The 27,523-nt window shown below is 52.0% G+C and overlaps 1 protein-coding gene and 1 long non-coding RNA gene across 8 annotated transcripts in view; one reads left to right on the top strand and one right to left on the bottom strand.

The window, feature by feature from the left end:
- TMCC1 (transmembrane and coiled-coil domain family 1) overlaps positions 1–27,523 on the bottom strand; it is a 113,582-nt gene that overhangs the window by 57,029 nt on the left and 29,030 nt on the right. For 4 of the 6 annotated variants that reach the window (XM_068157715.1, XM_068157713.1, XM_068157714.1 and 1 more), the window contains 3 exons: positions 16,515–16,747; positions 8,539–8,595; positions 5,296–5,999 (listed from right to left, as the gene is read on the bottom strand). In XM_068157715.1, the coding sequence (XP_068013816.1) occupies positions 5,296–5,841 (546 nt within the window). In that variant the 5' untranslated portion in view covers positions 5,842–5,999; positions 8,539–8,595; positions 16,515–16,747. Of the gene's footprint in view, positions 1–5,295; positions 6,000–8,538; positions 8,596–16,514; positions 16,748–20,666; positions 20,751–27,523 lie in introns of those variants that run through there. The other 2 variants (XM_068157717.1, XM_068157718.1) reach the window with 2 other exon arrangements.
- On the top strand, positions 20,902–22,445 carry LOC137450819 (uncharacterized). 2 transcript variants are annotated; one of them, XR_010989656.1, is made up of 3 exons: positions 20,902–21,047; positions 21,572–21,737; positions 22,113–22,445. It is a non-coding gene; the product is annotated as an uncharacterized lncRNA (long non-coding RNA). The 2 variants fall into 2 exon arrangements; XR_010989657.1 differs by having other exon boundaries at positions 20,902–21,461.

Genomic DNA, 27,523 nt, shown 5'->3' with positions numbered 1-27,523 from the left:
CCATGGTTTGGTTGTCAGGAGGTGTTAGGTATTAGGTACTAGGTTGGACCTGATGATCTCTGAGGTCTTTTCCAGCCTGGTTGATTCTGTGATCCTGTGATGTTTTTTGCTCACCACCAAAAGCATGCAAGAGTGAGACTGAAACTAAGCACAGTCAAGAATGGGTGAACTCCACACACCCTCACAATACTTCAAGGGAATAAAAACCTTCCTTGCAAGCAAACTGGCATCAGAGAGCCGGGAGTGACAGCTGAAGTTGCTTTGTTCTATGGTACTCTGACTTCTTCAGCAACAGGAACCATTTCAGACAACAATACTTGCAATAAAGCATTGGATTCATATACAATACACATTCCTTTTTCTGAGCAATTTGCAATCCTGCTGACTCTTTGGTTTTGCAACTCAAAGAGCCTTCTCAAGTGCCATCCCAGCTCATAGCTACCTTTCTCACTGCTACAAGCAGTACCACTCTCTGCTTGGAGAGAGGCTATCAAGGCTTAAATCCCTCCCCAGCACTGCTGCTCCCCTTAAAGAAATGCACGATTTATTTTGTGTCTCTACCAGTTGCTGCCTGCTGCTGACGAGCTCTTCCCTCTACCCCAGCAGGGTCTTGCTAGCTGGGAAGCCTTGTTGAAGGACCATCCACGCTACGGACGGTCGCAGGCTCACGGGTAAAGAAAGCACACACACAGTAACCGAGGCATAGGACTCCAGTGAACCCCTGACAAGCTGTTGTGGTTGTGACCAAACCTGGACACAAATCTTCCACCTTTGCATTACAGGAATGAAAACCTTTACAGAAGCAACCATCAAGCAAGATTTTAGGACTTTGGTCATTTTTGTGCAGCTATTTTTCATCAGCCTTTTCTCTTGTTTTTAAGGTGATCTAAAAGAGTTAAGTGAGATTTTAAGAAATACACAGAACAAGGATGGAAAAGTAAATACCAGAAACCCGAGATCCCCACCAGCACCTGGACCTGAGCAAAGCCTTCAACACTGTCCCACACCACATCCTGGTCTCCAAACTGGTGACACATGGGTGTGATGGGTGACCACTAGATGGATAAGGAACTGGCTTGATGGCCGCACCCAAAGAGTGGCTGTCCATGGCTCCATGTCCCAGGGGAGGCCAGGGACAAGCAGAGTCCCTCAGGGATCAGTCCTGGGACCTGTCTTGTTCAACATCTTTGTGGGTGACATGGACAGTGGCATTGAGTGCACCCTCAGCAAGTTTGCTGATGACACCAAGCTGTGTGGTGCAGCAGACACGCTGGAGGGAAGGGAGGCCATCCAGAGGGACCTTGACAGGCTGGAGAGGTGGGCACAGGCCAACCTCATGAAGTTCAATAAGACCAAGGGCAGGGTCCTGCAGCTGGGTCAAGGCAATCCCAGGCACAAATACAGGCTGGGCAGTGACTGGCTGGAAAGCAGCCCTGAGGAGAGAGACTTGGGGGTGCTGGTGGACAAGACGCTCAACAGGAGCTCTCAGTGTGCACTTGCAGCCCGCAAAGCCAATCAGATCCTGGGCTGCATCAGGAGAAGTGTGGCCAGCAGGTCAAGGGAGGTGATCCTCCCCCTCTACTCAGCCCTGGTGAGACCCCACCTGGAGTACTGTGTCCAGTTCTGGAGCCCCCTATTACAAGAGGGATGTGGAGGTGCTGGAAGGTGTCCAGAGAAGGGCCACAAAGATGAGCAGAGGGCTGGAGCACCTCTCCTATGAGGACAGACTGAAGGAGTTGGGGCTGTTCATTCTGCAGAAGAGAAGGCTCCCAGGTGACCTCATTGTGGCCTTCCAGGATCTGAAGGGGGCTCCTAGAAGGCTGGGGAGGGACTGCTCAGGATCTCAGGGAGTGATAGAACTAGGGGGAATGGAATGAAGCTGGAGGTGGGGAGATTCAGGCTGGAGGTGAGGAGGTTTTTCACCTGAAACCCTGGAATGGGTTGTCCAGGGAGGTGGTTGGGGCCCTGTCCCTGGAGGTGTTTAAGCCCAGGCTGGATGAGGCTCTGTCCAGCCTGATCTAGTGTGGGGTGTCCCTGCCCATGGCAGGGGGGTTGGAACTAGATGATCCTTGTGGTCCCTTCCAACCCTGAATGATACTATGATACTAAGTGTTGATCTGGATTCTAGCAGCCATAGTTTTCAGATGGGCACTGGGAAGCAATTCCCAGTAAGGACAGAGGAGCTGGAAGGCTCAGGTTACAGAGGGTGAGGCATCACTCCCACAGCCTGCTCTGGGTCACCCAAGAGGGGGGAGCTGAAGTGAGAGCTTCGTCACCAGAGCTCCCCTCAGCCCCACCACAAAGGGTTTCCACCTCCACATGTGCAGCAGACACCAGTACCACTGCAGAGGACCAGGTGAGCATCCCTAGGGCAGCTGCCTGCCTCCCTCCTGCTCCCGAAGAGCTGAGGCTGCTGCCGCCATTGTGTTACAAGCTGGCTACATTTCAGCACAACCAGTGCATCAGATGTGCCACCCTCACCTTCCAAAGGCTTCCAAGATTCACTTGTGCCTAACCCACTCCTGAGCCTGCTCTTCCAAAAGTCTGTACTGCAGGCACAGCTCAGGGGCTATGCTCCAGATGCAACCCAGAGGTGACTGGTCCAACAGGCTCACCCTTGGTCTTTTCTCCCTGCTACATCCATCAGTTTCTCACCACAACAGCTCTTTGGCAAAGCCCAACTCTGAGGGCAGCTCAGGCCCACTGTAAATGCTGCACTTCTCCACCAGACCAAAATGCCCAAGTCAGACGCTCCAGATTATGTTCCCAAAGTGTGACAAGACAGCCAGGCAGCATTTCCTCACTTCTGCCACATCAGACCTGTAGCAAACACTTCACTGTCTGCCAGAAATGTGCTGCAATATGCAGGTATTAAAAAGCAGCTGAAGATGCACTAACTCAAAGGGTCATCTGATGATGGAGGTCTCTGGATGGAGTAGCCCCCCAAAGGTGGCCTTTCCTCACATGCATTTCAGTTTCCCCTCTCAGACTCCAGTCACCTCTCTCTCAAACGTGGAGAGCAAAGACTGAAGAGTCCCTTCTGAAGTTTTCACAGGGTGCAGCAGCTGAGGACATGGCACTCAGCAGTGGGAGCCACTCTCCCACCCACCTCCAAGACGACCCCTTGTTCCAGCAGCAGCAGAGACACCATTCATAGGACTGCTTCTCCAGGCAGCTACAGGTGCTGCTCCTCAGTAACCCAAGACCATTGTCTACTAAGCCCTGGCTCCAGCTCTTGGTCTCACACACAGCAGATGCTGGAGCAGAATGCAGTTACCATCAGATTAATAGCTCTCACGTTCAGTCACTCCTCCCAAGTGATCCAATTCATTCAGGCCTGTGGTTTCCAAGCTCTGATTGTTTCATAGTTTCATAGTTTCATTCAGGGTTGGAAGGGACCACAAGGATCATCTAGTTCCAACCCCCCTGCCATGGGCAGGGACACCCCACACTAGATCAGGCTGGACAGAGCCTCATCCAGCCTGCTCTTAAACACCTCCAGGGACAGGGCCCCAACCACCTCCCTGGACAACCCATTCCAGGGTTTCACCACTCTCATGGTGAAGAACCTCCTCCTCACATCCAGCCTGAATCTCCCCACCTCCAGCTTCATTCCATTCCCCCTAGTCCTATCACTACCTGATATCCTGATTGTGCACTTCCCCAATGCAGCAGCTCTGAGCACAGCCTTTATTGATACATCCTGTACTGCTGAACTGATGCAATAGAAACCACATGTAAAAACAGCAACTTCAGAGCAAAAGACAGGCAAACCCAACATTATTTCAAACCATTATTTGACTTTTTGATGGTACAGAAGTATTTTCTTCCCATGTTCCAGGGAATACACATCCCACTGTGGAGACCCCTGGTCAGGGGAAGGTGGCAACACGGCATCAGCCCAGCTGAATGGCTGCTTCAGTTCTTCACCCATGTCCCTATACACTGCTCACCCAACAAGCTCAGGCCTGCTAAGGCTCCCTCTCAGACACCAAGTAAAGGAACTATCACTTCAAACCAAGAAACCACATCTTGCTCCACCAACTTCAGCTGCTGGGTTTGGGTACAAACTTGGAAAACTAGCAACTTTCTCCAAAATTTTCCAGAAACAAAGATTAGGAGTTCACTCCAGAGAAAGAAAGCCAGCAGCAAGTGAGTCTGAAGCTGTTAAGGGGTCTCCTCTTGGCTCAGCTGCAGAGTCAACCTATCCCAGCAGCAGAGATGCTGCATCATTACTTCTAATGTTTCAGCTGTGGCAGGAAACAAACCCCTTAGTACAGCTCCAGGCAGACTCCTCCAGTGCTTCTCCCAAGCCTCAGAATGATATTGTAATTTATGCTAATACTTCATAATTAACATCTATAAATGCAAGATATGCTAATGTCCAGATGACTATCAGGAAAATGCATCACATGTTACAGTGCTGAATACTCTGAGAAGGTTTTCACTTGGAGTATTTCAAAGCAGGCTCTCAGGAAGGAAACCAATGTACAACAAGGGAACAATCTTGCTGCAGAGGCAAGGTGAGGCAACCTCTGGATGACAAAGGAGATCTTATTTGGCCCCAAACCATCATCATCATCTAGCCAACATCAAAGACACTGTAGTATATGAGAAAAAAACTGATAAGGAAAAGTTCCCCACAAGCTTCAGGACCATGCTATTTCAACAGCACCAAACACTAGGAAGACTCTCTTGGACCAGGAGTCATGGTCAGACCCTGAGAGCACATGAACCAGCAATCAGTTTCACAGCATTTCCTACCTTTATCAAAGGGTTTGACCCCCACAGGCTACACAAACCAAAAGAAAGAGCAGTGACCCCGTATCAACAGCCAGGCTGACCTACATCAGCCTAAGTCAACAGCACCAGTTACTCAAACTGGAGTTCCTCACTTGTGAAATACACAACAAAACAAGAGGGAGGAAAAAAGCCATCTGCATAGGCACAAGGTCTTGTTGGAGGTAACAGACAGCAGCTGCTAAGGAGGACTGCTCTGGGTGCTGCTCCTCCCGTCAGTGCTTGTTTGCCTGTGGTGTGACCCCCATCCAACCTCATGTGTCCAGAAGCAGCTGTAGTTTCACTGATCAAAGGCATATAAAATGAGCCACCTGCCACATAAGCAAATAACTGAGGCTTTCATCTTTGGGGCTCTTTGCTTCACCACTGGAGAAGCTTTTGAACACAGCAGCATTAGAGTTTGCTGAAAGAAACTTGGGGTTAAAAACAAGATTCAAATATCTTAAGAAAACAAAAGGAGACGATACAGACCAAAGGTAAACTTGAGTAACTTACTGCTGCTGCCGTGGCCTCCTCTCCACCTACACAGACAGAAGCAGCAATCTCCATCACAGAGAGGTTTGTGGGAGCATCAGTAGTAGATGAGGACCTGGGCCGCCCCGCCTGGATCTCCTGGGCGGACCTCCTGTTGATCTGCGGGCTGCCCTTCGGGGCCTCCGCCTTGCCGCGCCTGCTGTGCAGGCTCGTGCCCCTCTTCATTTTGGGTGGCACTCTGATCTGCTGCAGCACCCGGTTCAGAGCTGTGGGGTGGGTGGAGACACCATCAATGTCAGCACAGACGCCCTGGCTTTCCAGATCCACCTCGGGCTCCAGCTCAGCCTGCGCTTGCTGAACATCGTGTGGAGAGACGGACGACCTCCGGCGCTGGTGCTGGAAAAGGTGCTTCAAGCCTTGGCCAATCACATTAATGTTCTCCAAAGCATTGTGGGTTATTTTGGACAATTTTTGCTCTGACTCGTGTTGCTTTTTGGTCTCTTGATCTTGGGATCTGCCTCCAGGATCAGGGTCATCACACAACTGTTCGGTGCCAGAGGGCTCCATTGGTGACACCCGGCAGGGCTGTGTGACTGCTCATGCAGAAACACTCCCTGTCTTTAGAAGGCTCGCCTTTCAAATGCCAAGATTGTCAGCCAGCTAGGTGTGCAACTGCTTCAAGAGTGACTACACATGCAGCTGTGCCACGGTGACCTCATGCTTATCTAATGTTAAACAAAAGAGTCAGTGTTACACATCCATGCAGGCAGGAGAGGGTTAAAAATCCAATGCACAAAACATGCCATTACCAACACAAACCCTACGGTCCTCCAAGCACCCCTCCAGTGGGATTAGTTGCATCTAGGCCCTATGCAGAAGCCAAAGCTTGTATGGGACAAGTCATTCATGGCCTAGGGGGAGAAGCCCAGCACAAAGGGTACAGGACAGCAAGGAGGGTAAAAAAAGCTGCTCAAAAGGAGGAGAAGCAAGGAGAAGCCATTGGGGGTTTATTTACTAAGAACAAGCCCACAGTAGTATCTACCACGAGGTTAGACTTCTGGAGAGCATGGTAAGTCTTGTGGCAGAACTGATTTTGTTCCTTGACAAATATCAGGTATTCTGTGCTTCAAATGTAATGCCTGCTCTGCTTCCCTGATTTTCCTGTAGGATACCTAACTTCACAGTACTTGGTATACGCAAGAGAGCAGAACAGTTCCAAATAGCAAGAAACAGCTTACTGCTGCCAACATCCACTGATGGCACTGGAGACTAGATGAGGAAAATCTGTCTTCAAGCAAGAACAGGGAAGTGAAATGGTTTCAATTGGCAGAGTCTTGTCCATAGCTCTCAGAGAAAACAAAAGTGCCTTTTAAAAAGTAGACTAAGCAACCAGTCTGGAAGGGAGCAGCACCACGCCTGTGTAGCTCGGTCTCCAGCAGAGGAAACAGAATTTCTCCAAGAGAGCTCAACCTCAGCTAGCAGCTGGGCTCAGGAAGCTGCTGGTGCCACACTGCAGTTGAGCACTCCCATGGCAACACAGGAAAGGGAAGGGACACTGTATCTGAAAGGGTCTCAGCAGCACCACGAGATCGCATGCTCGGAAGCTGATCATTTTCTTGCAGGAGAAAGCTTTGATTAGGCTTCTATAAATACAGAAACCAGATCAGAGAGGTCTACCTCAATCTTGGCAGAAAGCAGCCTGTGCTTTAAAAAACCCAAACTATTTTATTTGAAATGCAACACATGTTTGGGATTTGAGAGCCCTCATTGTATCTGCAACCAGCTGCAGAAACAATGCACTGGTTACAACCAGAGCACGCTCAATGCTGTGCATCCAAAAGCTGACACAATGGGTTAAAGAGACATTCCAAAAGGCTTTCCAAATTGGCATCCAAAAATATCAGAGGAGCTGCCTCACACCCTTTTTCAAATGTCACTGCTATCAGCTGGAGGCAAGATGAAATTTGGTACTTACAGAAAGCAAAGCACTGGAATCGCACAGGATCTCATCCCTGCACTTGGGGCATGTTCTAAGCACTGAGCCTGGATATATTGGCCAGTTTAATCCATAACATATTACATGCAAAGTGATAAACCACAGCCCAGAAAAACACTTACCCATAGCCATGCAGAAACTGCATGGCAGAATGAAAAAAGGGCAATGCCCCTTTGTTTTCACATACTTCCCATTTTCCTGGATGACTTCACCTGCCTGTGTGACTGCCAGCACTGTGCTCTGACTGTGGAGCTTACTTGTTCCTAGTGCTTTTTCTCATATAACAGACTTCCCAGAAAGCTGAACTGCAGGTCTCTGCTCAGTTTAAGTTTTGGGGCAAGAAAGGCAAAGCTAGATTCTCTTTGATCCAAGAGACCCAAGGGTGCAGTGAGCAAGCATCAGTGGCTGAAATGCGAGAGGCCCAAAATGATTTGGCATATAAAATGTGAAGCTGACAGCTGACCCACCACTGCCTTTTCATTGTAGTTAATTCCCTCAGTGTTCATTTTTCAGTCAGAACTCACTGCAGAGCCACAGCTCACCCCCAAAGGTGCCCACTACACTCTCGGACAAGCACCTGTCTGATCTGCCTGCTTTACTGCTGCCGATACTGCTGATCTTACAGCATGGCTCTTCACCTCACTGGAGATCCAGGGGCTGTCTGCTGGAAACCATTAAGCTGCCTAACCTGGCCTCATGTCCATTTACAAATCAGCCTGAAACACATCAGCCCACAGCAAGCTCACCCACAGGCTGCCCCTGGGCACTCCGACTGCTTTCTGACGCTACACTGACTCCCGGCTTCAGGAGGCTCCTGCCAGCCTGGAAAGCTTTGCAGATTGCCCAGAGGGTGTGCAGGTCCTTAAGGCTATTTATTTGTCTTAGCACCTACTTCGGGGGAAAAGCCAGCATAAATGTGAAGGATCAGTAGAGTTAATTAGCACATTTACTTGCACTAGGATTCAAGCTTTGTGCATTTCTCCCCCCTGCTTCTAACACCGTTATATGCTGTTTGAGGGGAAAAAATGGATTACTTTATAGCATGAAGTTCAAGAAAATATATTTCTTATTTGTAGAATACAACAGATCAGAAACAAAACTCACAATTCCATATGCAGTCACACTGAGCAGACACAGAACATTCCTACATCCCAGACATGCTAACATTTATGCAGTTACTTCACAGCAGCACTGGGAAACAAAACGGTTCAAAAGGAGAAGCTGGCAACAAAAACGTTAGGTAACTGAATATATAAACCAGTACTTGCCTCCATCACTTGCCCTTTGGCATGGCTGACATACAGCAGTCCCTCCACTGAGCAAAACTGCAAAAGAAATGGGGTATGAGATGCAGCTGCTGGAAAAGGCAGGAAACATGTACACAACAATGCCACCGCGGTGACTCCTTCCCCCACCTCGGTGCAAGTGCCCCTGGGAGCTGGGCTGCTTCAAAGTCTTTCAAATAACCCAAGTGATTTGAAACTGAATCCTAATCCTACATTGTTAACCAGTCAAGAAGTTCTCCTGAAGGAATGTTTTCCCTCAGGATTTATGGCCACCAGCACTCACTGCAAGCACAGCACAACACTGCAGCTCTAGCCTGCAAGGCCACACTAGTGCACAGGTTTGACTTTCTCCTCCTGCTCAGATGCTCCAGGTGTGGATCAGGCAACTTCCTTTCCTTCATCTGAAGGTCACCCAGCAGGAGATGAGGACTGTAAGCACTTGGAAAAATGAGCACCTGCAGCTCACTTCACAGGGAAGCCTCTGTCAACTTGACTCAATTGCTGCAACCTCTGCCTGGAAGCCAACAGCACCAGCCCCTGTCCCCCACAGCCGCCAGCCCTGCACAGCACCTTCCACGGTGCAGAGCACCCACACAGCACCCAGAGCCACCTGGTCAGGGACACGGCCCTCATGGGGTGGGCCTGAAGGAGTTGAAGGTCTGAGTCTGGCCTAGGCACAGCCCAGGACACCATCCTGGCTCTGCTCTCTCCTCAAGGAGGAAAGAGGCTACTTCAAGAGTAGTTTTGCTGTGACAAGCTGTGAGGCCAGAGGCTTGATAGAGCACCACAAGAGGCTATGAAGACAGGAGCTGAGCAGTTACAGCCTGTGTGTCTATGGCCAGACGTGCTGCTTTGGGGCACAGCTAAGCCACCCAGACTGCCCAGGGCACATGGAGTCCTCAGCTGGTTCTTGGATATTGGGACAAGCTTCAGCACACAACAGCACTCATAAGAACCCTACCAGACCCTGCACAACTGAAGCATTTTGACCATTTTATTGCATGCCAGATTCCCACCTGGAAGCCAACAGAGAGAATGTCTATCAGAAGCACAGGTGGGGATGCCAGAATGAGGGAAGTGGTGACAGCAAACAGGAAGAACTCACAAATACAAAGGTTCTGGGCAAGCCAACCTCCATGCCTGATGTTTTCCTCTATGCAAAATACAAGTGAGCCAGCTAGCTGAAGGGAAAGAACACTGAGGGTAACACCAGTGAAGGTGCTTTAAGGAGCTTTATGATGGAGCAGCGTCACTCCCTTGCAGGAACGTGTGCAGTATCAGCTAATAACTCACATCGAGAATCCCAAGCTGCTGAATTTCATGAAGGTGGCCAACTGTATGCTTCTGGGCAAAAGGACTCAGTCAGCTGCCACATGCACTATAAGTGAATTCTTCACTCAGGAGTCCCAAAACACAGCAACAAGCCAGAGAGTGTCAAGGAACGAAGCGCTCGCTTCAGGATACCTCTCATGGAACAGTGCTTATGTATGAATTGCACACCCACCACCAAGGAGCAACTTCATGAGGTTTTTAAGATTCAGGGACCAAACTGGCACTGTCTGAGCCCATATAAGACATGAGGACACACCACCTCTGTTCTGGAAGCCTCACAAGCCTAGAATAGATCTGCACAGTCAAGATCACTTGTTAGGGGCAAGTATGCAGCAAGTAAAGGAGGGGGAGCTGATCCCTGAGGTCAGTCAGAAGGCATTCAGCATGAAGAGAGCATGCTCCTCTTGCCTGGAGCAGGAGTGTTAAAGGAAGGAGGGAGGGCCCCCTTCTCCCACACCTTCCTCATGCACATGAACGAATGGCATTGAGAGGGCTCAGCAGCAGCAGACTTTGTGCTCTGGCACACCGGAGCGTACCTGCCGGTGCCACTGCTGCAGCTCGTAACGCTTCACATGCTCAGACTGGGCAAGGGCACCACGCTCACAGACAAACCAGGAGGAGACTTTTTCAACATCAGCCTCTTCTCCCATCCACATCCTGTTGAAACAGTTCCTTCCTACACCTTTATATTTAATACTGCTGATCAAGAAAACTAACAAGGACAGATTCTGGTTCCTGAAAGCTCAAGTATGAACCCTGGAGATAAAACTGCACTCAAGTCACAGACGAGCAGATACCACACACTCTTCATGAGCCACAGATCCCTTTCTCACACCTCAAGTACTGGGTTCAGTCTTGAGCCCCTCACCACAGGGACATTGAGGGGCTGGAGCAGATCCAGAGAATGGCACCAAACCTGGGGAAGGGTCTGGAGAAGAGGGCTGGTGGGGAGCAGCTGAGGGAGCTTGGGGTGCTCAGTCTGGAGAAGAAGAGGCTGAGGGAAGACCTCATTGCTCTCTACAGCTCCCTGGGAGGAATAGCCCGCAACCTGTCAATTTATTCGACTACTTTCAAAACTGTTCTGCTGCTTCTAGAGCTGGCATTCCATAATAGTCTGACTGTGGGGGGCAACCTTACCAGTGCCACAGTTTAGCAGAGCTCCTGGGCCTCCCTTCAAGAAAGCACTCATTGGCTATCTCCAAAGCCCTTCCCTCACCTGGAAGAGCTTCTTAGCCACCTGGAATGTTCTACAAACTTACATTACCCTGAAGGCTGAACATCCACGGTGTTCACACTGGAGTGCTTCTACACTCCACTGACTTCCTTAGTTTTAAGATGGAAAAAAGGAAACAATGAAAGGTCAAGAAGCTGCCTTAAAGTTATGCGAGACCCTTGGAGCAGAGGATCAAACGTAAAACTTACTCTTGTCAGACCAAAGTCACTCTAGCTAAAGGACTCCCCACTGCTGCCACCTTCTGAGCTGCTCAGTGTCCAGGGCCATGGCTGCCACCTCCCAAAGCCACTTGGAAAGCTCCTTTCCTGGGACAGGCTGCATGCAGACTGCTTTCCAGCCAGCTAATACAACCACTGCTCCAAGCAAGATGAAACAAGACCAAAGAAAGATCCAACCTTCTGGTTTGGCAACATTTTCAACTACATCCAGCACACACACCTGCTCAAAATGATTTTGTGAAGTACTTGAGAAGTTCACAGACAACACTAGCAATGCAGCTGCAGGTGTTCCAGAAGTTACCAAATCTGATGGGTGTGGGTACATACAAAGAATTCTGATGCAGACCAAGGCTCTCCTAGGCAGAAGGGAACCCTGGCTGCCACCAAGTCTTTCTTTTTAAGAAAAGATGGATTAAAAATGAGGTGTTTCACACTGTGTCCACAGGTGTGTATGTTGGAGGATAGGTGATACAAGGCTGCAATTTACAGCTGTGCAGTTTGCCAAGAGGTGGCCAGCAGCCCACACTCTCCCTGGATCCAGCACCTGCTTCAGAAAAGCCACATTCTCACCTGCTCAGCTCCATCAACAAACTGAAGGAAAAGCCAACCTGAAGCATTTCCTCAGGAACATCTCTGCTTTGTGCTACAAGAAACAAAGCTCCATCCTGGAGGCAGCACTCACGAGGTCAGAGCAAACTGACATGGGAGTTAAAAGCCCCACAGCCCAGAGGATGGCAGGAGGGTGAAGATGAGTTGAAGCAGGCAGTGTCTGAGGAAAATGCATAAGGACAGAGAAGAGGTGGTCGTGGGGGTCTGCCGTGTATCAAATGCAGCTCCAAGTGCCAAGTCCTGTTTGACAAAACCAGCCAGAGTCGTTAAGAAACTGTCTGAAGCTGCTTCATGGATTGTCCCTGTTGCAGGGATGCAAAGCAGCAAGTTCCAATTTCAGGCCAGCAGATGCAGCTGTTTGATTCAGCTGCTTCAGAGCAGCTGTGGAGGCTCTTCCGTCAGCAGCAGGACCTGCTCCTGAGCCTGTTCAGAGCACCCTGACAGCATAAGCCTCCCTTCAGACACCACATGAACTCAACACCTCCAGAGCTGAATGAGTCACTCCATTTCTTTTAGTTTCCCCCTCTTCAAAGAAATAATTCACTGGCACAGATCTAATTCCAAACGTGTCTGTGGTCAGCCACACTGCTAAACATTTGCATTACCTGCATCGCATGCTCCAGCCCCTGCAAAAGTGCAACGTTACCAGGCCATGCCAAGCACCCTGGCAGGGCCTTCAGGAGAGGAAGAGATCAAAGCTGCTCTTAGCCTCACTCAGGAGATGCTGTCGCTTTCAGCATGTCAGAGCTGACTCAAATGTCAGCAGCCAGTGAACCAGGAAGCAGCAGCACAGGGATCTTGATTCCCTTCCCAGGGGAAGACAAAAGGTTAGGCTGCAGCTATTCCAGGCACTGCAGAGACTCCTAAGCATGCTAGCCATAAAAAAGAGAAGAGATAGCCTCTCATTTTAGCTCCTAGCAGATTCATCTGTGACAATGCCAGCACAGAAGGTGGCAAGATTTAGCACCTCTAGCTCTAAAAGAAAGGTTTCTTCCAGGCTTGGAGTTGTAAGATAAAGCAAGTTAAACTAGCAGGCTTGTGAAAAAAAGCTATCAGCTGCCAGCAGCCCACGCTCTGTGTGCTTTAACACAGCTCCTAGCCCCCAGCTGGGAAAGCATCCTATTTACAATGACTCCTCAAAGAAGAAAGTAGAGCTAACCTGGCACACAGTGGTGAAATACTCCCCCTGATGACTCAAACCCGGCATTAATTCTGTGATCTTTCAGAAGCGTTGACTCAACTTACTGAGTCTCAAAGACAGATCAAAAGAAGTGTTCCTTTGGCTGGGTAAAATGACATTGTGTCAGGCCTCTGGCTATGAGCTATACCAAAGCCTTCTACTGATGGTTACCATCAAATGAGCTACAAAGCAGAAGCTTGAATTCAAACAGCTCACGAAGACAAATCCCCAAATGGCACAAAGTCAAACCCCAGACACTGCTGCCTGTCCCCACACTGCACCCAGGCCTCAACACACCTGCTCTAAGCACTGTACCTGACAGACCCTTAGCAGAAGCTCATGGGACTCACTAAGGGACTGCCAGCACTGCCCTGCCACTTCCAAACTGTCCTGCACATTCATCACACAACAGTTTCACTCTTGCTCTCCAGAAATTTGTCTTTCCTGACCTTATCCAGGTGAGAGACTCTGGGGAGCTTTTCACTAAGTGCAGCTCTTAGCAAATCCTATTAGAGTAACAGCAATGGCCATAATTTGGGGCTGCTTTGTTTAAATGGCTCTTTTGTTTGCTTTTTTTTTCCTAATTAAGCATTAGCAAATTCCTCCCAGCAGTGCTACAAACAAGATGCTCAGTTTGCCCATTAAACATGGCTTGGACTCCTTCAGACAACACCTGGCAGAGGCTGGGAAGACCTACCCCCAGGAGAAGACCACCTTACCCACAGCTTCTCACTGACATCTGTTCCTGAAGAATGTGCTGCCAGCTGCCTGCAGAAATGGGACACAGGCAGAATGCCCTTAACTGGACTCAGTACAGCCACTCCTCCAAGGCTCAGGTAGCTCCACCACAGCTTGAGACAAGGAGCAGGACCACGGGGTCCCTGTGTGCCCTGCTGTGGAGACACCGCAGCAAGCCAGCCCTCGTGCCTCAGAACAAGGCCAAGCAGAGTCACAAGTCCTGCAGCGTGTGGCTATGATGCCAAGCCTCTTCCCGGGTGCTGAGGAAGCAACCTGGGGCAGCCACAAGGCCTCAGTGCCACACAGCAGCAGGCACTGAAAGGGAGCCCACACTGGCTGCAGACACAGCTCCCTGGGCACCAGCAGGCCCAGCCCCACGGTGCTGCCTCTGCACTAACAAGGACTGGCACCACTTCTGCACATTTCCTTTTAAGCACCTCTCATAACAGACATAACAAACCTCTCACTGCAAGGTGAGCTTCATTCAGCATCAGCTGACTAATCTTGAGAAGGCTTTCAAGGGGGGAAGGCCCACACACACCTCCTGCACCAGAGCAACAGAAGCACTGATGCCTGTATGTGGTCCTTGTCTTCCAACAGGCCTAACTGTGCCTTTTAGAAAGGACAGAGCACAGCTAAGCAGCCACACACAATGCCAGCTCTTCAACATCCACCTCCACACCCAACTGCACAAAGAGAGCTATTTCAGTGACCTGGGCACGAGGAAATGGGCTGGACAGCTTGCTTGCCAACAGGAATCAAGCAGTCATGCATTCCAAGCCCCAGCCAGAAGCAGAATGTTTCCTCCTACATTCATGGCAGAGTCCACATGAAAAAAAAACAAAACACTAAATTTTTACCCAAAGCAGCATAAAGGAGCAGATTTGTCTGAAACAAGGCTGGAGCCTACCTGCCACCGAGGAGGTGCAGGCTTACAGCCAGAGCAAAACCAATACCCATGTTAATGGCATCCTACAGAGCTCTTGTTCAACTTAGGTGTCCATCAGAACTCCCAGGTCACCTTCTGGCCCAGCCTTCCAGCTGGCTGGGCCCACAGGGCTCTGTAGGTGGCCCATACAGGAGCAGTTCTGCCCCAGGCACAGGACTTAGCATTTCCCATAGCTGAATTTTGCCAGGCTCCTGCCTGCAGCTTTCTCAAGCCCTCCAGGTACCTCTGAGCGACAGCACAATCACTTGGCACACTGTGGCTCCACCATCTAGGCCATTAATGAAGAGGTTGAACCAGTACTAGACCCAGTATCAACCCCTGGGGTTCCCCACCAGGACTTCATGTCACACTGACCACAAACCTCACAGACAAACTGAGGAAGTGAGGGCTAAATACGTGGGCAGGTGGATGGGAAGCTGGCTGCATTATTCCTAGTCCATCTGTGTCCATATATCCAGTCCATACTGCCTCAGGCTCCCATGAGGACACGCTGGGGGGATGGGGGGAAAGCCTCACTCAAGCCAAAGCAGACAACATTCACTGCTCTCCCCTCATCCACCATCTGCACTGAGCTCTGCCCACTCAGAGCAGAGGGTAGGGAGCTACCACCCCTTGTCCCCAGGCACATCACCAGGCTGTTAAGCAGACAGGTAGGTTAGAGCTGTGTCCCTCCAGCATGGTCTCAGCCACTGGAGGTCAAGGAGCAGACTCTCTGAAGGAGATGCTGAGCACAGTGCAGCCATGGATGCAGGATCACCCTGCCAGGCCTCTACTTGCAGCACATCAGTTTTCCTTTGGAAAAGCCAGAAGGCTGACGAATGCCGAGTCTCTTCTGGAAGGCAAAGATGTGCTTGGCTGCTCTAACTGTAACCCACAGCTAAGTGGCAAGGCTACAACCACCCTGGAGCAGGAGCACCCACAGCACAACAAAGAAAACCTGTGCCAGCAGCTTCTGAAAGTCAAGAGATGGTATCAGCCTGTGCCAGCCCCTCCTGAGCCTGTACAGAAAGAGCTCCACCATTTCCTCATTCCAGGTTTAGAATTAAAAGAGCTAAAGGCCTTCAGGTAAAATGCAGCTGTGCAACCTGTGCATTTCTGTGCTCTCTCAACAGCTAAGGCCTTCTGCTCCCTGGGTGGGACAAAGCTGCACAGCCAAAGCAAAGCCCACAGAGCTCTGCTAGCCTTGTACACAACAGGCAGACTGCTGCTCCCCCTGAGCAGAGACCACTGTGCACAGGCAGGGTACACATCTTTTGCAGGCTTCCCTGAAGATGCTTTCCAACTCAAGGCAGGGATCTTCCAGCTTCTAAAACTCAATCTAACCCAACAGAAACCACCATCACCTCCCAGGTGCATTCCTTGGAGTCTGTCAAATGCCTGGGAAAAGAACCTCTATAAAGGCCCAGGTGGCATTGAAGAGCTGAGCAGGGAGATAGTGAGGGCTGAGATCATACAACAGAAGCCCTTCTGAAACCAGTCTTTTGAGTATTCCTGCAGCAGGTTCAGTCAACATCCCCTCCTCAGCATAGCTGCTGGATGCTCTGGCTTGTGCAGCCTCACTGTGCAGGTGGACATCCCAGTGCTAAAACCAGGAGTAACGATGCAGGTTGAGCTGAGGATGCATGTCTGGAGCTCCCCCCACCCCGCAGCCAGATGCCCTCTCTCCCCTCTGCTGTGGGTCACAGCAGGCACACCTACCTCAAGGTCCCTCAGGCCAGCTCAGCACGTTGCATAGATGTGCTCACAGCTGTAATCCAAATGTCTTCAAGGGAGGTCTCCCCTTAAAGATACTTCCACAGGGAAGAGGAGAGGCAGGGGAGGAAGGAGATAGGGTTTATCACCTTCTACATTTGCAGACATCTGCAGTCAGTAGCATAGGTTGTTTTCAGAGTAACTCTCGGCAGCAAAGCTTCTTTGTAGAGGAGAAAGACCTGCCAAAATGAAGGGGCAGAGTGAGGAACACCATCCATACCTGAAAAGCAACAAAACAGCATCACAGAGCCAGAGTCTCCTGCACAGGAAAGCTCCAACTCCCCGTGCAGTGCTGGGTTCCTGCTGGCTTTGCCACATTCAGAATCAGAAGCTGTCTCCAAAGTGTTTTGTATTTCCAGTGCTTTAACTCAACACCTTCTCTCAAGAAGGAGAATTTTCTAGGCATTCAGGTCCTGTTTGAGCATAAAGAGAGCACACAACACGATGGCACACCACAGAGTGCCCTGCAGCAGCTGCCTATATGCCTTGGTGCACACAGGAGTGCTGGTGTGACCAGCAAAGCTGCTGTGACCAGCACTGAGGGTGATGGAGTCCAGCATGGACACCAGGCACAGCCTGGGAGAGGGCCTGCAGGGCATGAACATTTAGGAGCCAACACTGGCATGCCTCTGAACTCAGCTAATGTGGATTTCAGTTAATGAAATGTAAACTCCTGGGGGCAGAGACCTTCTGTTTTGTGTTTGTATCTCAGAGCATGGCAGACCAAGGCTGCAAAGGGAAGCTGCTCCATGTTTCTGTGACACAAGCTCTGTACTCTGGGTGCAGCAGCATGGTTCTCCCCTGCAGGTGAGGAGGGGCAGCTGGCCTTGCATCACCAGAAGAGCTTCTGAAAGCATGGAGAGAGCCTCTTCTGGACAAGACATCCAACTCCAGACCACAACTTGCTTCCCTCAGCAACCAGCTGAGCATGCTTGGCCAAAGGAACAATTTCAAGCCTTTGGAGCTGACATCCCAGCTCACAGAACCAGCTTGCCGTGCTGTGACAGCCCCCAGTGTCTTGGCTGCTGAGGGGGCTTCAGAATTTTAATGCAGGTATTTAAATCACAAGAGATTACTCAGTTTCTAGTAGTGCTGACAGTCTAGCCTGCCACCTCCATACTGCATTTCACTCATGTTTCTTCACTGTTTCTGAAGTGCCACTTAATTCACCACTAAACACTGTGCCAGCTCACACCACCACAGACTGGCTGAGGTTGGAAGGGACACTGGAGGTCATCTGGTCCAGCCCCCTGCCTAAGCGGGGCCACCCACAGCTGGCTGCCCACAAACCACTTGAACAAGTCTCAGTGTCTCAGCCTCTCCCTTGCCCTGGAGCTAACCCAAGTCCCCTGCCAGCTCTAAAGAAACTCTGACCCTCGCCAGGGCACAGACTCCTCTGTAAGCACCACTCCAGCAGGCAGTATCACAGTATCACTTAGGTTGGAAAGGACCTCGAGGATCATCGAGTCCAACCTATCAACACAGACCCCATGACTAGACCATGGCACCAAGTGCCACGTCCAATCCCCTCTTGAACACCTCCAGGGTCGATGACTCAACCACCTCCCTGGGCAGCACATTCCAATGACGAATGACTCGCTCGGTGAAGAACTTCCTCCTCACCTCGAGTCTAGACCTCCCCTGGCACAGCTTGAGACTGTGTCCCCTTGTTCTGGTCCTGGTTGCCTGGGAGAAGAGACCAACCCCTTCCTGGCTACAACCACCTTTCAGGTAGTTGTAGAGGGCAATGAGGTCACCCCTGAGCCTCCTCTTCTCCAGGCTAAACAATCCCAGCTCCCTCAGCCTCTCCTCATAGGGCTTGTGTTCAAGGCCTCTCCCCAGCCTTGTTGCCCTTCTCTGGACACCTTCAAGTGTTTCGATGTCCTTCTTAAACTGAGGGGCCCAGAACTGGACACAGCACTCAAGGTGCAGCCTAACCAAAGTACTCAAGCACCCTGCAGGAGGCAGCTTTCACAGGGCCTCATCAGCTGTATTTTAGGGACAAGGAACACTTCCAGAGGAGTTCATTGAAGGGAAGCCACTCGAGCAGCTCACCTGAGCAACAGCTAGAACAGTAACTCCAGTTCCCAAAGCCTGGCTGTCATTAGAAGCCAACAGCTATGAAACCAGCTGTGAAGACATCCCACAAGTAAAACACCCTGGAGAAGCAAGTGCAGGGAGCAGACTCCTCCCCCAGGTCTCTATGTAAAACTTCCTAGAAACCACGATACTATCATGCCAATCATTTCCGGATGGTTCAAAACCAGTTCTCTGAGAGACCAGAGGAGACCTCACATGGTTTGCCTGACTCCAGAGCAAGCTGCAGCAGTCTGCTCAGTGCAGGCACCAAGCCACTCACCCGAAGAGAATGGGAGCTGACTTGCTAGAGAGAGCCCAGCTCCTGCACGTCTGCAAACACAGGAAGAGAGTGAAGTCTCGGGATGACTTCTGCTTTGGATCTGAATTAGGTGCGGCTTTTAATTATGGATCTTTAGCCATGATTGATTAAGTTGTGAGAGAAGAAAACCATGCCAGAGACCTGTCTAAAAACCCAACCCTGGAAACTTTTCTATGGTTCACAGCAGGGGTAACCTCAAACTCTTCACAGGCAGGAAAAGTTTCTCTTTCTAAAACGGCCTGAAGGTCTGACGTGCCAGCTCAGCTCCAACGCAGCATCTACCTACACAAAGTAGATCTTCCTCCAGCTTCAGTTTGCTTCCACATTTTGAATGACTTCCAGATCAGCTGAATGGGTTTTTCAGGCAGCTGAACTGGACACAATGGACACAAAGCTCCAGTTAACTTGTCCATCTGGCACGAGAACCCTGGCAGGCTGTGGAGGTCACAGAGCAGTACAACTCCTGCAGACTGGGTGCCGACAAACCCCAAACTTTCCTTATCTCTGGACACTTCCAGATGGACAAAGAATGTACCCTGAGAGGAGCACTGTCCTGGTGACTAAACACAAAGCTACTCACACTAATTTTGCTTAAGACAGGCCCCACAGAGAACAGCAAGGACAGTGCCACTGCTCCTCAGACGCTTGCAGTGGCTCCAGCTCAGGACATCACTCCTGCAACAGCCACACCTGTAGCCCAGATGTGTGCTACCAAGAGCTTCCACCTCGCAGAAACATCTGCTCCGGAGGCTTGTAGCCAGCGGGTGATTTCTCATGCAGCTGTAGTCACGTTACTCTCTTCCTCCTCTACACTTCCACCGAGATCTTAGTACCTTCATTCTATCTGCTTACACCTGCCCACCAAGAAGCCTCCTGAACTTTCCTCACTGATCAAATCTTGCAGCGAAGGCGACGCCTCAGCTCGCCCCGAGAGCTTTGCGGGCCACATTTGCCAGCAGCGCGCACCCGGTGCCAGTCGCCCACATGAGGAGAGCTGGCAAACAGGCTCCGTGCTGAGCCCCGGGGCTCCCAGCGCCTGTGAGGCTCGGCAGCCGTGGCCGCATGGCCGACACCCTCCGCAGGCCTGTCCCCGGAAAGCCCTTCCGACAGCGGCGCCAGGCGAGCTCCCGGTCAGCACGGCGACACTCCGCGCTGCTCCCTCACGGAGCTGAGGCGGCAAGGAGCAGATGAAGAATGCTCGGAAAACCCAGCAGGGCCGGACGCAGCCACCTCCTCCGCAACGAGCAGCCCACGCACCGGCGGCCTCTTCTGCACCGTGCACCGCTCGGGCTCCCAGCGCCGCTCGGGCTCCCAGCGCCGCTCGGGCTCCCAGCGCCGCTCGGGCCGCCGGCAGCGGGAGCACCGGAGCTGCCGAGAAGGCGGCGCTCTCCACCTCGGGCCGCCTTCCGCCCGCGCCGCGGACATCCCTGCCGGCTGCACCTGCGCCCCCGACCCGCCGGTCCCAGCAATGCGGCCCCAACGGGCTGGAACGGGGCGACCGGGGAGGGACGCCCCGCAGAAACGGGGCAGGAGTGGGGCGGGAAAGCGCGGCCGAACAACCGGTCTGGAAGCGGGTGAGGCCGCCCGCGATGGGCGCAGCCGGGACCACCGCGCCCGCGCGGGTTCGCTCAGCCCCAGCCTCAATCTCGGCCCGGGACACCAGAGCCGTCGCGGCAGCCAGCCACGGGGGGGTCACTCACCGGCCGAGAGGGGGCGCCCCGAGCTCGTCGCCGGCGGCTGCTCCATCCCCGCGCGCGCCGCCAGACCTCTCGCCCCGGCCGCACGCGACGTCACGGCGCAGCCTCGAGGGGCGGGGCACGCACACACGTCAGCATATGGAGGCGGGGCGACGTGCGACGTCACGCCCACCCCTGGCGTAACTGCGTCACCGAGCCCCGCCCCCTGCGGTGCCGCTCCACCGGCTCCGGGCTCCGCCGGCGGCTTTGGCTCAGCCATCCTGCTGGGGCCATGTGCTGCGGCCGTTCTTCTCAGATGGATTCAGGAGGCCCGGCCTGGGGAGTCTCCTCCACCGGATACGGCCTCTGAGGGAGGCTGCCTGGCCAGCTGCCGGCGGACCGGAGGTGCAGTCAAGGAGCAGGGCGAGAGGTCCTGCCCCGGGGTCCACCGTGGCGCTAGCAAATACTTGACTTGCATTAATCTCTGAGTGACTCCTCGGCACCCAGACTTACAGACGCAGCTCTCTCGCCCTCCTCCTCTCCCAGCACTTCTTGCAGTGCTTTTTTACTCCGCTGTCTTTCTCCTCACACAGAACTGAGCAGAGCCCTGCAGGCTCCGCTGCCAGAAGGGCCTCACACGGAGCAGCCTTGCCGTGCCCGAGCTCCAGCCGGCCCTGGGCAGCAGCTCCCACGGCCTCAGCTCTCGCAAGGCGAAGCTCTCACTGCCCCAGCCGTGGCCGTGCAGCTCACGCTGGCCGCCCTCGATGGTCGGCGGAGGCTGCGATTCTGTGTCACAGCCGTGCTCTTGGAGGGGTCATGGTGTGTAGCAGACTGCAGACTGGGTTGTGGCTTAAGAGTGTGCCGTCCAGAATAGAGTTTAGGGTTGTGCTGGCTTCTAGAATAGTCCAACTGTCTTGTATGTCTTTCAGAAGGGCTCCTCGGTCAGCTGCCTCCTGTTCCACCATCGTTTCCATGTAACAGTGTGCCAGACGGAGTGCTCTGAGAAGACCCCAAAGCCCAGGATCTCAAAGACGCTGCTTAGCTGCCCAGAGCATTTCTCTTCATCTCAGCAGCAGTTATCTAGGCTGACCATGCGTGGGTATTTTTAGCCTGATGCACCCTTTCTGGCAGCTGATTCGAGGGATAATTTGCCTTGATCTGTATTTGTCTGATGCAGTTAATGTATTGTGCACACACACACAAAGTTGGAATTTATACAACTTGACTTTTATTTCTTAGTATCACTGCTCTTAGTATCAGTCGGGGTGGAAGGGACCACAAGGATCATCTAGTTCCATCCCCCCTGCCATGGGCAGGGACACCCCACACTAGATCAGGCTGGCCAGTACCAGTACTCATGACTTCTTAGATATTTTCCCATCAAGCTCAGGAATGAATGAACACTAGCCAATATCTTTCCCACTCCAATTCCTCCCTCACAGCTCTTTCCTCCCCATGTGCCTCCCCCAGGTCACACTCCAGAGTGTCCTGAAACTGGAGCAGAGCCTGGCTGCCGCAAGATGGGTGCAGGGGAAGACAAGAGCTGTGTGCTGCATGCAAGCACTGCCACTGGCAGTTACTGTCACAGGGGGTGCAGAGAGGACATGGATGCTGATGTGCCAAGAAACAGGAGATGGTGAATCTGTGCCGACTGAAGCGAGTGTGCACCACTGGCACAGCCAGAACACCGCTGGAGAGGAAGGAGGGTGATGGATGTGCCTTCTGCCGAGAGCCTCCCTCCTCACTGCCTGCCTTCTCCAGGAGGCAGATGAGGCTGATGCCCCTCCATAAACAACTGCTGGACACAGGAAACAAAGACACCGTACTGAAAGCTGACAAGCACTTGGTTCCTTCCCCATCTCCTACAACATATTTTGCAGAATTAATAAGAGATCTTCTAGAATTTCTCTTTAAACCATTTCTCACCTCTGCTCCTTTTCAAAACTGAATACCCATGCACCAGGATTTTGTGTCAGCATGTGAAGGCAGCAGGTGAGACTGGCCAAAAGCAGGGAGCAAGCCTGAGCAGCTGAGTTTCACTGGCTAACTTCAGGGCACATACAAAACAAACAAGCAGCACACATGCTGGCATTTATATTAAAAATATTGGAGTTTCTTTTTTCTTTCTTTAATAATAACAAACATCCAAGTAAGGAACAAGCTGTTGCTGTTAGATCCCCACTCGACATTAGACTTGGCTCTAAACACCTCGGTCTGATAACTACCACATTTTTAAGAACCTTAGATCTAGAAGTTCACAGGAAATCTGTGGGTTTAGATAACACACAGAAGTGATGAAGCAGGTAGGCAAGGAAGTAGTTAGAGCACAGTTATCCCTCCTGGCAGGCACCGGGTATGAATGTTTTGGCTTATTATTTGTGTCCCTTCTTTACGTGCTTTCTAATGGGCCCTGCAGTGTACTTGTACAGATCCGAGCCTGGACTGGCTGACTTTTCTTTCTTTTATATTCACTAATTTGAAGAGGGGAACATTGCAAACCTAAAACTAGATATTCAAGGAATGGCTTTGATGTCAGAGCTTTGCAGCACCTTCTCTGCATATTCAGAAGTGAAGCCAAAGGAGCTCAGTGTCTCTGAAAGCCGAGCAGCAGCTTGTTTCTGTGCCCGCTCCATCCAGGCAGCTCTGGACAGGAGCCAGCACTGTTCTGGACACTTACCTGAGCTATCGCTGCAGCAGAGCTCTAGAGTTTCAGGTGATCAATACGGCAGCTTAAAATCAGTTCAGTCCTTGCACTGGAGGAAACCTTCTGGGCCTCGCTGGTCTCTGTCCAACACCATGACTTGTGCCAATACAAAGTGAATGCAAAATCAGCACAGCAGTTATTTTTCTGAGTTGGTGGCATTCAGCACAGTCTTGTGACAGACTGTGGGGCCAAACACAATGCTGGAGGATGAAAGCTGGGCTAAAACACCACAGCAAATAGCTTTCACTGGGCCGAGGCTGGGGAGGTCTCTTTGTGCTTCTGTTATTTCCTTTTGATTGCTGTGGAGGGAACCAAGCCTGTGGTCTGATGAGATTCACCTTTCCATGCCTGCCTCAAGACCTCATTTACACTTCCCTGGCCTGTTCTTAGGATGCAACCCTTGGGTTTGTTAGGCAGGCCCTTAAGGAAGGTGGGAGTCCCCAGACTTGCAGATATGAACCACTGTGTCTACAGATGGAGTTTTTTTGTGTCATTTTTGCCCTTTCAATCGGGAGTTGCTGGGCAGAAACCAGACAGAGACTGAAGACAGATATGAAGGTATATGAACTGAACGTAAGGGACTGATCACAGAATTTACTGCAACCCTCTCTTGAAACATGAGCATGAGCACTGTACCATCCTTATGGGCCTAGATCCAAAGCTCTGGGAGATGAGCTTTCACTCAGGCACACTCTCACTCCATGTGCCTATCATATGATAGTGCCATGGAAGTAGCATCCCTGTACACATTTTCTTTCCCCTCCAGCAGATTTCCTGCCTAAAGCATGCAGTATCCATCACACACTGGAACAGCCACACCAGCAGTTGCCCAAGAGCAGGAAGAAACTGCAGCAGAACGCAGCAGAGCCTCGAGCAAAGCAGGCAGCTGCTGTGGCATACCTTCTAACCTTCACTGGCATGGTCTGACAGAGATGTCAGCAGCCACAACCACCCTGCCTTTGCTGTCATGGCAGGAATAAAAAGTGCTGAGCTGCGAAGCTCACTGCTGGAAAAAGAGGAAGAGGGAAGAAAGAGTTACCCTGCTGGGCATAACTGAAAACAGGCCTCAGCCTGGAAGCACAGAAAGCAGGACAGGGGTCAGGAGTCTGCTAAGAGGATGTTCACGAACATACAGGGGATGTCAAAATGAGACCTGTTAACTGGGCACACCCAGAGAGAGAGGGTGAGAGGAGATAGAGAGCTCCAAAACCATGCACAGAAAGATCTCCCCTTTCTCCGCCCGTGCTTAGCAATGGCTAACATCTAGGAAGCATGTGATACCCACATGATAAACAAAGTCCCAATTAGTGTTATTAAAAAACCCTGCAAGGCATCTGTGGCACAAAGGCCCAGTGAAAGCACGTTGCTTTACAACAGAAGGAGAGCCTCAGGAGCTGTGGCACAGCAGAGATGGGAATGAGTGTGAGATCCACCCAGCTACAGCTCTAACAAGAAAGCAGAAGGGTGCTGCAAAATGTGAAGTGTTCCTTGCAGAGCAATTAAATCCTTTTCTGTGCTGTAGGCAGACTTCCCTTGAGCTCTGCCAGCAAGTGGCTTGCTTCTTGCTTCCACAGCTTTTGCAATCAGCAACTACCTTCAGCTGCAGAAAGCATTTCTCACTCCTTCACTTTTCTTCCTCATGGCTCAGAAAGTACAGCACAGCCTCCTGAGGAACAGGAAAAAATGCACCTTTCATTGCTAAGCAGGCTCTTGGCTCTGCCCACCATGTCCAAGTAGGAAAGGACAGTGATGCCAAGGCTGGCTCTGAATGGTTACTACTGCTTGAGAAGTCCTTAAAAGGTACATTCCATCCAGTTTTAGCATACCAGAAACACTTCATCCAGCCTAGGGTATATGAGAGCAAGAGGGTATTAAAGAGGTTCTAATTTGATTCTCTGGCTCCTGTGACTAAACTGCTGCAGCTTTGCTCCTAGGGAGCCTTCAATGAAACTACAGTTTGTTAGACCAAGAGTGGTGCACTGCACTTTCTGGATACTGGTCTCACTCAGTAATACGATGAAAAGCAAGGTACTTGCTCTGTCTCTTCTTACTGCTCCAGTCCAGCGAAGAAGTTACTACAGCTAATTAACACAACTAGCAGCAAAAGTGCAGCCTTTTCCATGTGGCATTTCCAAGCAGGCAGCCTGAGAGCATTCCTTGTAAGCTAGACGTGCTCAGCAGATGGAGCTGCTGCACCAAACGCTGCTGAGCCACGGGAAGCTTGAGCCTTCCACACGCTCTGGGGCCTGCAGCTCACGGTGTGCAAAGCGTCATCCATATGCACCCCCTGGAGCAGCCGAGGGGAGCAGCCAGCCAGGGAGGCTTATGTGACCGTTTGAGGCGGTGCCTTTAACGAGGGGATACTATGGCCGAACGTTTGTAAACGAAAGACGGATCTAAACTAATTTCTTTGGTGGAGAGGCAGAAGCACTGCCTTAAGTTTGATTCCCAGGGGGACTAGTGTCAGTCTTTCTTCCCCTCCTTCGGTGGCTTGCAGCTCGCAGCTTTCTGGGCTTTCGGCCAGACTCGACCTTGAAGCCAATAAGAGCGTGAGGCCTCTCCTAACATTCTAACACATAACTGCTTTTTAATTAACAGTTTCTCTTTTTCTCTCTTTCTAACCCTCTTTTGGGGAAAGAGGGAGAGAAGGGGGAGCAGGGTGGGGAACCCCCCTCATTTCTGTGTTACACTGTTGTATATTTCTGTATATATTGTAAATACTGTAAGCTCTGTATGTATTTCCCTGCGTTCCCTAAGCTGCTTTGTAAAGACACAGCACACACTCCTTCGCTGAGCCAGCTGTGCGGTTTTTTTCCCTTCACTTTTCTTTCCTCTACTCACGGGGGGGGAAAGGGCCCGCCCTTTCCCCCAGTCCTACGACAGCTTACATCACTGACAGCCCAAGGGCCAGCCTGGTCCCTCTTCATGGCAACATGACCCTCTGGCCATCAGCCGCTCCTCACAGCTTTGTGCTGCTTGCCTCCCTGGGCACCTGGCACCCTGCTGCCCAGCCCTGTTCCCCAGCCTTGTTCCTGCTCTCAGTGCTGCAGCAGACCCCACGCATCTCTCACTGTTTCAGGATGCCCTCATTTCTCAAAGGCCTTTCCTCCAGCCAACTTCAGACTCTACAGAATCAGTGCAGGATGCTCAGAGTGATGCAGCCCTTCTCAGGCTGGTGCGCCTACCATGACCTCACTGCCAAGGCAGGGAGTTTCCGGAGGCTCAGAGGCTCAGTCTGCAGGATGCTCAGTGTCCTGGCTCCCAGCAGGGACCATGCCAGGGCCCTGCAGCCACCTGGAACCACAGCTTGCCTGCATGGCTGCAAGCCTCTCCTGAGGGGGTTGCCGTTCGTCGAGAACGAAAGCCTGGATGGCTTCCTCCCCACGATGAAGCAGAGCTGTTGCAGAAGGTATCTGCCACTCACGCTCTTTCCCCAGCAGTGCCACCTCCTGTTCCTGCCACCTCGCTGCAGCCAACCCTACAAAGGGTCCTCCCTCATCACCCCACGAATCTCTGAGCATCCTGGGTCCTGCACACAGACACACCCACGGACTTATCCCTCCCAGAACTCCCATACGTGCCCTGGGGTGGGGGGCAAGGGCTGCCACGGGGCATAGCTCCCCAGCAGCCCCTCTTGCCCTCCTGCTGCCCGGGGCTGGTGCACAGGTACCAGCCACTGCTATGGAGTCCACGGTACCCGTGCTACAGAGGCGCCAGCAGCGAGTCTGTGGTCCTCAGGTAGTGTGATACCCACGGGAACGGATGCCTTGGCGAAGCACCCAGGGGTGTGCACCCCTGTGCACCCCTCTCCCAGGGATGTGCACCCCGCAGTGGTTGTGCATCTCTCCTGCAGCAGCTCAGGACGCAGCAGTGCCCACGCCAGGCGCGCAGCTGTACCCGAGCCACACCGCACACGCTGCAGGCGCCTCTGCCGGGCGCCCGGGGCTCCGATTCTCATGGAGAATTCCGCTTAGCCCGGCAGCTTCACCCGTGCTGCTACACCTCCTCTCGGCGGCAGAGTGCGGCAGCGCCCACCGCTCCCGGGCCCCCGCCCGGCGCCCCCGCCTCTCCCGGGCGCCCCGCCGCTGCCGGGCACTGCTACATCGTGACCCCAGTGCCATTAATCCGACGTTACGGCACAACTCACGCCTCTTGCGCGCACCGCCCGAGGCGTGCT

The sequence above is a fragment of the Melanerpes formicivorus genome, unplaced genomic scaffold (genome assembly GCF_026170545.1).
Source record: "Melanerpes formicivorus ecotype bairdi unplaced genomic scaffold, bMelFor1.0.p_v2 SCAF_38, whole genome shotgun sequence".
NCBI classification, from domain to species: Eukaryota; Metazoa; Chordata; class Aves; order Piciformes; family Picidae; genus Melanerpes; species Melanerpes formicivorus.
Note: the sequence above shows the minus strand (reverse complement) of the source record. Positions and strands in the feature narration are given on the sequence as shown.